At 28.8% G+C, this 13,868-nt stretch overlaps 1 protein-coding gene across 1 annotated transcript; it reads right to left on the bottom strand.

Moving 5' to 3' along the window:
• Positions 1-12,418: 12,418 nt before the first annotated feature.
• LOC122269966 (uncharacterized) lies at positions 12,419-13,275 on the bottom strand. Its single transcript, XM_043045499.2, has 2 exons — positions 13,144-13,275; positions 12,419-13,071 (listed from the first exon to the last, which is right to left on the bottom strand). The coding sequence occupies exons 1-2, from the start codon at positions 13,235-13,237 to the stop codon at positions 12,635-12,637; spliced, it is 531 nt and encodes a 176-aa protein (XP_042901433.2). The 5' UTR covers positions 13,238-13,275; the 3' UTR covers positions 12,419-12,634.
• Positions 13,276-13,868: the final 593 nt, after the last annotated feature.

The raw sequence follows: 13,868 nt of genomic DNA, 5'->3' as shown, positions 1-13,868 counted from the left end.
GAACTGCTCTGTTTGCTGATGCGGTGTTTAATTGCGGTGTTTTACAGATTTCATTGCTCCACTCGTTTCACAAACAAGCAGTTTTAATTATAAAAGATGAAGTTGAGATACATAAAATGAATTTAAGCTCGGGTTTTTTTTTCAACCACCCATTCGGATTATATAACCAAAAAGTGTTCAAAGTTTTGTGTAATACCATGTTTTTTTAAACTTAGACACTCGGGGAGGAATCTAAATGATATTTTATTGATTTGAAACTTATAAAATATTGGTTTTATTCCAAATGGCGCCCTTTTACGTGGTTTCCGTGAAATATTCGATGGAAAAATATATATACATATTAAGAAAACCACCCAAATGTTCTTATACATATGTACGTATAAGAAACGTTTGCATGTGCCTACACTCTACTCTGTCTATGCACTTTCAAATCATTTAGGGCAAAGCTGTTTTATTTTTATCAGGTGCAAATATTTACCTACTCAGAAACAGTCACTTCCTTTGTCATTAAGAGCAGTGCACCCATTATAATTTAAATAACTTAGCCAGAAAATTACTGTGTCTGGATTTACGTTAAATTATATTTTGCGAAATATTCTTTATGTGATGGTTAGGAAACCACTGAAAGTGGCAAAACATCTTTTTCTATGCCGAAAACATCTTGAAAGTAGGAAAACATCTATTCTTAAGTTGGAAAACATCTTTTTCTATGCTGAATTTAGTCGACGGCTGGTTGAAATTTCAGGTTGATAATATGACACTGAATTCTGTTTTCAGCAGTCAAGGCATACTTTAACTTACATTTTTTCAAGCACAGTAGTACAGTTTAAATTTTGATCTTTTAGGCAGTCGAAAAGTCTGTTGGGATTTTTAAAAATGATAAAGTAGTCGGTAAATACTGTTTCCATTCATCAGTAAATGATTATGAACTGTTTTGTGTTTTGGAACGGAGCATTCTTGCTGATCGCAAAATAGTCGACATTTCCAAAATAATTCATTGTCGCAGACACAGTAGGAAAAAAAAGCGAAGTAAAACAAGAATATCGCATTAAGTTGCAATAAGCTTCGTATTTAAGGTTCCAGATGAAATATTATATTTATGTGTATGTTACAGGTAATAACTCAATTTCATAAAAATAATAATTCATTTTATACATATAATTTGTTGTAAGATATCCAATAAATTCTCAAGTCTATCATTTTTGCAACAAACTTGATTGCAACCATATTGCATTTAAAAACACGCTCCTAGGCCTATAACTCTCATCTATGACTATCCAGATATTCTTAAGTTGAAAATCGTTATTTTTAACAATCATTTCATCATGAAATCACGCTATTTGTGACACACTGGGAAATCTCAAATACGCAACAAAGATGTTTTTTAACCTCATGTGCATTGCGGGACAAACTAAACTAAATTGTAGGTTACACGATCAAAAATAAAATGACGACCCAGGTTAACATTTTTGCTGGTATTTGTTTGCTAGACAAGCACGAGATGCTATGTACTAGCAAAAAAACCAGATTGAACTAACAAAAATGTTTGCTGGTATCAGCAAAAAAACTAGCTTGCCATGGTGTGTATTGGCACACTTTGTTGCTTGTCTAGCATACAGATACCAGCTTGTGTTGCTGGATTATCTTGCTAGTCTAGCAACAATCACGACCATCGGTTGCTAGGATTTTTTGCTTTTCCAGCAAGAGAATTCTAGCAGAATTCTGATGAAACCATCATAAATTCCCTATATCACATTTAGGAATTCACACCTTTTAAGCAGGGCCAACAAAGCATACCAAACAGTGTATGATGGATTTTTATGTTGGGCCAAAATAGCATAATGGAATTTTATGTTGGGTTAGCATAGAATACCCGACAGAGTACTATGATGTATTTTTACTATGATCCAATATAATTTTCAGGTTACCATTATAATTTTCCATCACAAATCATCATGCTTTATGTTGGGCCCAACTTCCAAAGTTAGGAATTGGCACTTTTTCATGTTGGGCCAACATTCAATATTGTATGATGGATTTTTAAAATGGGCTAACAAAAAATAAATCTATTATGATGCAATATAATTTATTGGTTATCATTATAATTTTACTTAAAGTCTAATTTCACATAAAGGGGTAAAGCTTGCTTTTGGTATAATTCTACATAAAAAGGGAGGAAATAAGAAAATGGAATTTCAAATTTAAAACAAAAATTTAAATTTAACAATTTTACAACTAAATATTGTAACTGTAAACGAACTAATTTTAAATGCCAAGCTTATTAATTACAGATCCTTCTGTTGTTGCCTTCCTAAACAAAATGTAAAATATTTATTTAAAAATAAAAAGACATTTATTTAATAAAATACAATGCAACTGATAATACAATATTTTTTCTTTCTCATTTTCAATATCTACATTTCCGCCGTTATGGCCTCCTTATGATAAAGCTTTGCTGCACCTTAAAAAAATTAATAAAATTTTAACTATATTAAATCACAAAATCATATAAGACTGCAGAATTAAACTTGCTACTTTTTATAAAAAAATTTGAAAATATTTACTTGTTTTGCACAAAATTAAATCAAAGTAATATTTTTTAAAAGATAGCATCACATTTTTCCTTACATATTAAACAAACCTGATTGTCTTGTTACATTTTTATGCATTTGTATTGGTAAGAAAAGACATGAATTTAAAAAAGACATGATTTTAATCAAGCCAACAGGTGACAAACTCTTAGCCTTGCTCCCGAAAATTCCCAGGCTTGTATCGTGTTCAGGGCTTGTGTATTATTAATGTCCGTGATCAATCTGTCCTTGCGTTGTTTGGGCGGCAGTGATCTGCCTATATGGTGCATCCACATTAAAATTATTATACGAAACATTAGAGGATTACTAATACTTTAGGAGCTGCAAGTTTTTTTTTCCTTTGGCAAAAAATAGAGTGACAAAATATTCCTTTAATTTTGAAAATTGCTTCCTGGAGAAATAAACAATGAATCTTTCGCCATTTTGACGAAAATTTGGCTCGGAGCACGTACCAGGAAACGGTTTCTTCAGAAACGAAGAAAGTTTCGTGATATTTGAGTATCCCTTTCTTACAACAAATGAGTAAAATTTGTGATAGGATGTCTGATTAATTATAAAATTTGACCTTATTGCAACAATTTTAAAAGAAATAATGTCGTTTTTAAAGACGCTGACCATGAATGACTAATAAATTCCATAGCATTCTAGTACATTTTAGGATTTCAGATTTAATCACTTTTTTACATAACTGTTACTCTTTCATATTATAAAGATGTCTAAAGGATGAACAGACATCTAATAAACTAAATCATTTGTCATAAATATAATTTACTGGCAAAAACTAAATAAGAAATATTATTTAATCTAAAATAATGTTTCGTTTAGCTTCTAGAGCTAGTTTAAAATATTATCATAAACGTACCGAAAAAAAGCTTTTTATTTAACTAGCTTTCTCCTCACGTTTCCTTACTTACAGTTATACTGTTATTAAATTTTTTCACGTAAAAAACTCCGACTGGAATGCTGTCTCGAGAAACATTAGGTACACCTTGAAACATTTCGGATCATTTATTTTGATGGTGCATTAGTTTTTTTGCTGAAACTTATGCAAAAGCTAGAAATGTTTTCTAGACACCTGGCATCAGTACATGTCTAAGTGTAGAAATCTTCCAGGATGATGCCAATTTCCTGTTTTCTTTTCAAAAGAAATTATTTTAGGGAATAAATAAATAAAGAATTACATTTGTTCTTTAAATAATATTTGTGGTTAATATATTTATGAATTGTTTGAAAAAAGAGCTTATAATTTACATTTTGCGTGTTTTAAAAAAAGCACGCAATTTCTTGTATATATATTTATATATATATATATATATATATATAAATATATATACAAGAAATTGCGTGCTTTTTTTAAAACACGCAAAATGTAAATTATAAGCTCTTTTTTCAAACAATTCATAAATATATTAACCACAAATATTATTTAAAGAAATAATGTAATNTTATATATAATGCAGAATACATATAAATATCTGTTATGTAAATTATTGATAGATACTACTTGTCTTAAAGAAAAAAAAACATAAAAGTTTATTAGTGCGGGTACTTTTTTCTGATAAAACGCAACAAATTAAACCTGTTAATTCAACAAACGGTAAATATCTAATATGTTCCATAAATAAAAATAATTAATTTAAGGTTTGAAGTTTGCTTTTAGTAACGATGCAAACATTTTTCTCTGAATATATCATAAAATAATGATATTATTCTTAAAAATCATGAAGTTTGCATTGTCTGAAGCATTGAAGTTTGCAAAAATCTGTTGTTTGATTAATAAAAATCTCATTTTCTTACGCTGATTTAATATTTAATTTAAATAAGCAGTTATACATGGAAAATAAAAATCCTAGTAATATAAACGTAATGAATAGTAATGACATTTCTGGCAAATAAATATGGTATTTGGAAACAATTTAGTCATGCTATCTCAGAGTAACTCAAGAGCGACGTTAACAATTAAACAGATTACACAACCAAATGCTTATTACTACGTGTAGGAAAAAATTCTGGTGAATTCCTCAAAGTGTATGATTTTGAAAAAAATCATAATTCTGTCTAAAAAAAAACAAAGTATACGGTATTTCAATCGTTCATTTTGTAATTTTTCCAATAATATAGTAATGGTTTACCAGAAATTCTTGTATTCCGAATTATAGTCCTTATTACTACACATTTCGTAAAAAAATACAAAATAATTTAACCAAATATATGATTTTTACGTCGTGCTAAATTAAATCATGATAATTTTTTACCACGTTTACCCCATCTACCTAGATTTACCATCACACATTATAAAACTTTGTCTTTGGTGTTCCCATATAGCTGGAAACATGGTAATTTTTATCTTTTTCTGGTAGTTTTGGTCATACATTTTTCTCAGTGTATTTCCAAAAATAGCTATGTATTAAAACAATGTTAAGCATTAAAATAAGTATTTGAGTTAAATAAATTATTTATAATACTAAATTTTTATAATTTGTAAAGAAGAAACGGCAAGAAAAAATTCTCAACTTTCTGAAACTTAATCTCCAGTGGAAGAAATTTTGTTCATTGGAAGAAAAAAAAAACATTCTTATCCACGTTCTCGTGATACAGAAAAATGTAGCTGAGGAAGTATAATCAATCTTTTCTATCCTTAGCTATAAAAAGTAACAAAAATCACAGTACGTTACAAAGAAAAATATTGATAAGACGCATCTTCACAAGAGATGAGATAGTCACGTTTCTTTAACTAAAAACTAATAAACTGAATTGGAAATTCCAACAGTTACGTAAGAACTTCAATTTGCTAACTGCAGTTTAAAAAGTAAAAAAACAAAACAGTTACACTACTTTCATATTTAATTTTAATACAAATATAATTCCGATAATCTTATAGATTTTTTATTTATTGATGAATGGATTTTTATTATTAAAAAATACCAAAATAAATTTTTGCTTGAAATTAGAGAGTCGGAAAAATTTACTTGAAAATGAGCGCATGTTTTTGAATGCTTTTAAACACGTCGACAGTTATTTTCTATTCATATATTTTTTTGAAGCGAATGATGTCTCCAATTAGATAATATCTTACCGCTTCAGTTTCTTGGGAGTATTTATTTAGAGTTAAAGACTTGTTTAAACAATATATATTATAGTTAAGCAAATTTTTCAAAGAAGAATTATCTTTCCTTACTATTTAAAATTATTATGCTGCGTATTGTTCGATGTAAAAAGAATATTAGTAAATAAATCTTAATTGGTATCATTAACTAACTACTCTGACTAATTATCTTTGTTCTCTTACTAATTGCCATGATTCAGCAATTTTCTTCTATGACAGAAAAAAATGTGGAATAAATAGGGTGAAAAGAGCTAAAAATCATGAGTTGTGTTTACGAGAAATTTTCTGTTGCTTGCTTTTAATAAATATTGCGAAAAGCTTTTAGCAAAAACTTATGAGCTAAATTTCGTAAAATGATAGATGAAAATAATTTCCAGAGATGAGAAGTATATGAAAGCAGGAAGCATAACAGATAAGTGATGTAAGATAAATGGAAGAAAATGCCAAACCATTACCTATACCAATAAAATGATTTAGATGTATTTCTTGAAAAATTTATATTTCTAGATCTTTTCTTTCCATTTTTTTAATAATAACAATTGAGCTTAGTATTGTAAATGTTTATTTGAACTATGAGATTCGAACTATGAAGCTATGAATTTCAGACTATCATAAATATGCGTATATCATTATAAAATATATTTAAAAAACCGATATCACATATATCATTTTACCGTTTAATTATGTTATGAGACCTTCTCTTTCTTTTAGAATTATAGCTCAAAAATATGGAAAAATGATTTAAAGGGGGGAATCATTATAGGACGCTTTACAGCAGGGAAACTTTTTTTAGTAAATTAATTTTCCCCAGCATTGTTATTTTTAAATTTAATGCATAAAAAGGAGTTCAAATAAACCTGTCCCTTTTAAAAAATTCAGGAACAAATTGCACTTCCAACCATCACTTTGGGAGCCCCTATCTTTTACCGTAAAACTTCACAGGACAACGAAATTATACACCGTATTTTTTATATTATTATTTACTATAAAATTGCTCAATGCTTAATGGATTATTGGAATTATAAAATTGCTTAATGGATTACCTAAGCTCACATTATTCATGTCATTCAAATTATTTATGTAGGTGAAAAAGAATTCGTATTAAAGGATTTCTCCTGCGATATAGCGTCATTTTAACAAACCTATTTTGAACAAATCTAATTTAATCTTTGAAACCGTCCGTGAAAAAAAGTATACAAAAAAGTCTACTAATGCATGCACATTTTCACTAATATATATGACGAACTTACGCTTGTTAATGTTTTCTGGAGTAGCAAAACAGGTGATGTGTTTAATTCATTAAATATCTTGTTTGTAGTGGTTCTATCTTAAATTAAAATAGTGGAGAACTCACTTGAAATTTTGAGAAATACAAAACTTAGATTTAAATCTTACGGTTTACTAATGATGGGTATTTATTTGCATTAAGTTTAATGTGTTTATTTTTTTCATTTGTTCCAGTTCCAATGAATCACATGCTTGATTTAATACTGAAATTATCGTCAAAACTACCATTTGATTTTTTTAAAAATTGAAATCAGATAATAGTGAACATTCATCAGCTCAACATGTCAGAAGCAGACAAAGTTAGGTAACAAAATTTTAGAATTTTTTCAATATTCAGGAGCTTGACTTGAACTATGCTAATAGTCAATAAATTGTATTTTAAATTACGGAATTGGACTAAAAATTTAAATACATTGAATTACCTAAATGCTTATTTTTTCTCCGGAATAAAACTAATCATTGGAACTGGAAGATTCAATTTTCTTAATTTCTCGTATTTGTTAATATAGAGTTTAGAAAGGATCTGAAATATGTGGTTCAAATAGGAAATACTAAATTCATTGAAAAAATATATGTCAATTTTTAGTTTTATTTTAATTAAACATCTGTAAAAATACTTGAATGCATAAAAGATTTTTTTGTATACTATTAAATCGCTTATTTCGTTTACGATAACACCAAATAAAATATTAATTTCGTAAAAATATTTTATACTTTAATCATGATTAAGCATTTTTGATTAGCTAAGTATACACATCTTACATGATTAACTGTTATTTTAAATGGAACTTATCAAAATTTAAGAAAAAAAACAGAAATATTTAACATTAAAAAATTAACAAAAAGACAATAGTTTTAAAATTGTAATATATCATGAGCTATTTGACGTTTTTAAATTTAGATCATGTCACTTAGAACTGCGTAACATGAGATGATGAAGAGATTCATACTGAATTTTAGCGAGATTAAAAGCAAAGAATTAAAAACGCTAAATACTTATGAAAAAGAAGCTATTCATTTCAAATAATCTTTGTATAAATAAGCTCCGTAATTGCGGAAAATATATTAGTTTGATATACGCTTAAAGAGTTCTGGAGTAAAAATAATTACGATGAGCTAAACTTTCGACCGATAAATTTACTAATTAATTGAAATTATATATATTTTTTTAAGATAGACTCAACTGACAGTATTTTAATGATCAAAACTTTTTCTTATTATTTTTAATCAGATGAAGTATGTCTCTGATATTGTCACGTTAAATATCATTTGATTTAATAAACTTTATTTTATGAACAAATCCTTGAAAATCTTGGTGTATAAAAATCCGATTATTGCATTAAAATTTAGTCATGTTTCCTGTTTTTATTTTGGGGTCTGCTTGTACTATAGATTGACTATGTTAATCTACGTTTTAACTGTATCATTCTAATTTTTTTTAAAATAAATGTGAATAGTATTTTTAGGAAGAGTTCTTGTATATGTATATTTTTTTAACATTTCTATTGAATGAATATTTATTTCTCGATTTAACTATTCCAACAAAGCATTCTTTGAGAATTTATCAATATTTAAATTAAGTAAACATAATATTGCAATGATATTGAAAAGTTTTTAGATTTTATTAGATATTTCAATTATGTATATTATTATTTGAATTATATATTCTGTCAAACAAATGTTGGAAATTAACTATTATTATAACTATAAACCGGTTATTAACATTAACTATTAAGTACTGAATACTCAAAAGCTACTGAAATTTTCAACTAGTTTATATTTTCTTAGTAAGTCAATACTGTTAGGTATTTGGCGGGAAAAAATTTAGTCTTTATTTAAATTCTGTAGCCTAAAATATGTCTCTGAGATTTCTCTTTGTACGAAGATGATTAAAAAAAGTATTCATGATTTAGTATTTTTATAATCTCAATTTGTATGAACTCAAATTAAAAGTAAACAAAGCGTCTACATAATAAACGCTAAACAAATAGATAAGAGTTAAAATTTATTATGAAACAGCCCAGTTTTAATCATAGTTAAGTATACATAATTTGAATAAACATTATTTTCCATGTACATAAGATAATTAGAAACATTTTTTATATCTAATGTTTAAACTTTACATTGATTATCAGAGCACGCGATACCTATATCTATAATAAAATAATGCATTTGGGTGTTTCTGCGTACCGGATTGTAGATATTGCGTAAGCAATGTAAATACGAAATTCAACAAGAAGCTAAATTAATACAATTGAAAATAATTTAGGAAACCCAATTTTTGATTTTTAATTACATGTTTTAATTCAAAGACATTTAAAAAATGGAGCTTTCTTATTGGCGTAGCCACTGTTTCTGAAGCAAACTATAAACGATTCCGTTTTGTCAAGTAATTGAAAAATGACATCAATGATATTAGCTAGTTTTTCTCTTAATCACATCAGTTGTTTATTACGCTTTCCGTAATACTTAATTATTTTTCATTTTATGAGCCAAATAATCTGAATGATTAACATGGCTGTGGTAATATAAGTAAACAGCGTCGGCAAAATAGTATTTATTATGTTATCAGAAACCACGTGTTAGTTTTTTTCCTATAAATTATGCTTTTTAAACGTGTTGTTATAATACTTGATAATTTAAAATCAACAGTAATTGAAACTGACAAAAAATTGAAAAGTGAAATTAATGGAGACGTGGTACTAATTCGTTGAGAGGAAACTTAATAAAATGATATTATTATTATTATCATTATTGACGCCAACTAAAATAATTTTTGTAATAATTACTAATTGAAGTAAAAAAATGTTTTTTTACTAAAATTAGTATTCGTCTTTTAGTTTTGTGCATTATGTAGTATTGTTGCTCAGTTCTCCTTAATTCAGCTAGTTATTTTAATAATATCATGGTTTTCGGTCATTTGGCATAAACATTCCGACCTTTTCCTCAAAGAATTTATGAAAAATTTCATTATATATTAAAAATTAAAGTACAAATTTTGTAGGAAATAGCGATGTATCATACGCCATTACATAAGGGGTGCAAAGATGCTTTACTTTGTTTTGCAACGTGTGATTCATTTGTAAGTTTCACTTACCTACTACTTAATAAATGTATTTTATACATGTATTCGTTCTTAATATGTTGAAACATTAGACCGAAATTAAAACTTTACAAATCATCATGCTCTTAATTGTCATTTTTAAATTTCTGCATGTTTATTGAGATAATTTTTTTCATTAACAATTGTATATTTTATTGTTATTTCTCGTAATAAATATTTGTTTTCGCTATCATTGACATGAGCCTATGCTACAAAAATGGCCTGATTACATTTTTCTAATATTTTTGACATTGTTCATACTGCATACTGTTCTTAAAGATGAAACTAGTTCTAAATATTAGTTTTATTTGGAAGAATTCACTTTTAACGACTTATTACTTTAGAAATAGTTGCAAATTAATTTTTTCTCTCAATGAATTTACTCCTTTTTAAATACGAAATAATCTATTTCTGATATGTGTGCAAAGTTTAATTGAGATACTCACTCCAAATTAAATATACTATATTTTAGAAATGTATAACTTTAACATGCATTTTTTCATCATTACTTTTTCTCCTTAATTAGAATCTTAAATTCCAATCTTACAAGAGTAAAATTATTTATAAAAACTTCGGCCTCCACCTATTTTAAAAATCATATATGACACGAATTAAGAAATAAATTAAAGTCTTCTAACCTTTTGTACAGTTTCATGTAACATAAAATTGTACAACTGGTTAAAATATTCCTTTTCTTAAATAATTTAATTGCTGGCTGGTTTTTACGCATCTTGCTAAATGTCTTAATAAGTAGACTTATATAGTTAAAATATTATAAAATTGCATTTTGAGAATTAACAGCAACTATAGAAGATCATTTCTTTGGGAGGTAGTATCTAATGTAAGATGCATCTTTAAATAGCATTCTCAAAACATAGGAAAGAAACATTCTTCTAATTTATCGGTAGCTATCCCTCTTGGAACATTTCCAAAAAATAGTGTTGGCGAAAGCTTCTCCCATCTCCAGACGTACATGGCTCTACATTTGTTTCTTCGTTTTTGGCGGAATATGCTTTAAATGCTTCACGAATGTGCACACACAAATAAGTCAAAAAAGAGTATAATTATTGCTTTTTTTCCTATGAATTTCGCTTTCATTTCATAACAGGTAACAGTAAACGCATGCAAGTAACAGTAAACAGTTAAAAGTAAGCAGTTTTCCAGTTTAACAGTTGATGAAGATAACAGTAAACAATAATTGAATATCAGCTAAGCAAATTACATTTTTTGAACTATATTTAAAGAACGTACCCCTATAGATAATCACTAAAGGTAATTAAATTTCGTAAAAAATATTTAAATATTAAATTTAACTCTAACGTTTACCCATAAAAAGCATATGGTCAAAACTACCAGTATAAGGCAAAATATACCGTGTTTCTGGCTCTGTGAGATCATCAAAAAAGCAAGTTTTGACAATAATTTTGGTATAATTTATAACATATAGTTTCATAATGCATGATAAAACTTAGTAAATGTGGTAAAGTTTGGTAATTTTATCATGATATCTTATAGCATGGCATAGCAATAAATTACTTGTTAAAAGTTACCCTTCAGTTTTGTATATTACACTACACGTGCAATAATAAAAGCTACTATTTTGAGAACCAGAATTTCTGGTAAGCCGTTACATTCATGGAATAATTACAAAATGAATGATTTAAATACCGTATGCTCTGTTTTTAATAGCCAGAACTATGATTTTAATCAAGACCATCCATTTTGGGGAATTCACCAGAATTTTTTCCGACATGTAGTAATAAGCATTTGGTTGCGTAATCTGTTTAATTGCTAACGTCGCTATTGAGCTACTCTGATGAACTCTTATTGACTAAGTTTAATAAAAAGCATTGATAAAATACACTAAGCGATTGCACTAAAAGGACACGTATCTGATTTGTTGAGGCAAAAATGTATCTTTAGTCGTTATATAAGCAATATTTACCAATTTTGCCTGAAAAAGTGCTATAGATCCAATATTTACCTATATTATATCTGTATAAGACAGATATCGAAATTATATCGATTTACCCAGTATGTTATAACCATTTATCTACCCACAATAAGGCATATATTTATCAGATTCATCCCATATCCCCCTTTTAATCCAAGAACCTATATCTAATTGTACAATTCTACCTAGGTCCATTAGTTACATATCAATCAAATGCATTAGTGCACATTCTTGTATAAGTCAATTTTCAGCCTTACTGGGGTAAGGAGGAACTTGACCCCAGTAAGCGTGTGACGTCAATCGTGAACCCAGAGAAAATTTTATACTTTAATGAATTTTGTTGTTGTTGTTGTTTCTAATCCCCAAGAGGACCATCCCAATTAGACCAATTCCATAAGTCCAAAAATGTCCAGGAAGTCTAAAAACAGATGAGGTTTTGAAAAAACCTCGTCGATCTTAAAATCGATACAGTTTAGAATATGCTCGGGCGAAGCTTGAGCAGTCCTACATTTAGTGCAAAGTCCAAAAGTCTTTTGCCCCTGAACATACGAGAGACACCTCAAGTGACCACTTGCAAAGCGAGACAAACAAGTCTACTGGCTTCTAGGTCCCTCAAAAAGCAAGGCACTTCCAGGTCGTTTTCTAAAATGCCAACTATGCGGAGGAGGAACCCTCCAGAGGTCCATAAACATTTTTTTGCACTCTGCAAAGACCTCGTTGAAAGTGGAAGGTAGATCTGGCTGTAAAGGTTGCAAAGAAGCATCTTTAGCCAGTGAGTCCGCCATCTCGTTACCTTTGATTCCAACGTGTGATGGAATCCATTGGAAGTGTACTCCAAAGTCCGCAGAGAGCCTGAAGAGCATCCCCAAAATTGAAGCCGTAGCCCTGTCTCCAACATTCATCCAGTTGCTAAGGTGTTGGATTGAAGATTTGCTATCTGTCAGTATCCATATATGCTTAAAGTCAGGCTCAGCAATATTCTCAACATGTCTTAGGCCATTTTCAATCGCAATAAGCTCAGATCTGAAAACTGAGCAAAATTCAGAATTTCTAAATTTGAGACTCAATGTGTACGTGGGTGTTTTAATAAAAACCCCACTACCTGAATGACCTTCGTCGCTCTTGCTGCCATCTGTGTATAGTTGTAAAGCATCTGATGGTATTTGGCTAATAGTTTCAAGAGCCATTTGTCTCATAAATTCTGGGTTGTCTTTACTTTTATGGGCCGGGTACAACATCTCCAACCTCTCCTACAAGATGAATTGAAACAGCCAAAGAGAAGGGACTGTTTCTCTTCAGTCTATGGTTATTTTTCCAATTTTTGAGATAGTAAGAGGTTCTGTTCTGGTCACCAAAACTGATGAGCTTATTGTAGTATTTCTTGAGACTGGAGTTCCTTCTCATGTATAACGGCTGGAGGTCAGATTCAAACAGAACAATTTCATCTGGACAGCTATGCCTCAAACCTGTAATAATTTTTGCAGCACTAATTTGAACTCTTTCCAATCTATTCAGGTTTGTCTCTGAAGCACAGGAATAAATAGGTGCCCCATATTCCAGTATGGGTCTAATAAGTGCAGTGTATGTTAATTTCAAAGTAGTAGCATCTGCTCCCCAGTCTTGCCCAGAAATATATTTTAGGATATTTAACCTCTTTCTACACCTCGATTCCAGCAGTTCGATGTGCTTATTGCCAAGAATCTCCTACCATGAGTCTAGTTAATGAATTTTAAAGCTAATAAAAGAATTTTAAAGCTAATCTTTAAACTAGGTGTTGTGCTTTTTTAAAGTAAATTAAAAGTTACTTAAACTACGCTTTTAAACTGA

This window comes from Parasteatoda tepidariorum, chromosome 2, assembly GCF_043381705.1.
Source record: "Parasteatoda tepidariorum isolate YZ-2023 chromosome 2, CAS_Ptep_4.0, whole genome shotgun sequence".
In the NCBI taxonomy this organism is placed as follows: domain Eukaryota; kingdom Metazoa; phylum Arthropoda; class Arachnida; order Araneae; family Theridiidae; genus Parasteatoda; species Parasteatoda tepidariorum.
The sequence above is the reverse complement of the archived record's forward strand: the minus strand, read 5'-3'. Positions and strand labels throughout refer to the sequence as shown.

What these genes read in the sequence shown, in the direction of transcription:
- LOC122269966 (XM_043045499.2), bottom strand. Translation starts at nt 13,237, where the DNA reads ATGAGACAAATGGCTCTTGAAACTATTAGCCAAATACCATCAGATGCT. An exon ending in GAGCGACGAAGGTCATTCAG is followed by an intron (nt 13,072 to 13,143) that starts GTAGTGGGGTTT and finishes AATTTTGCTCAG; the next exon opens with TTTTCAGATCTGAGCTTATT.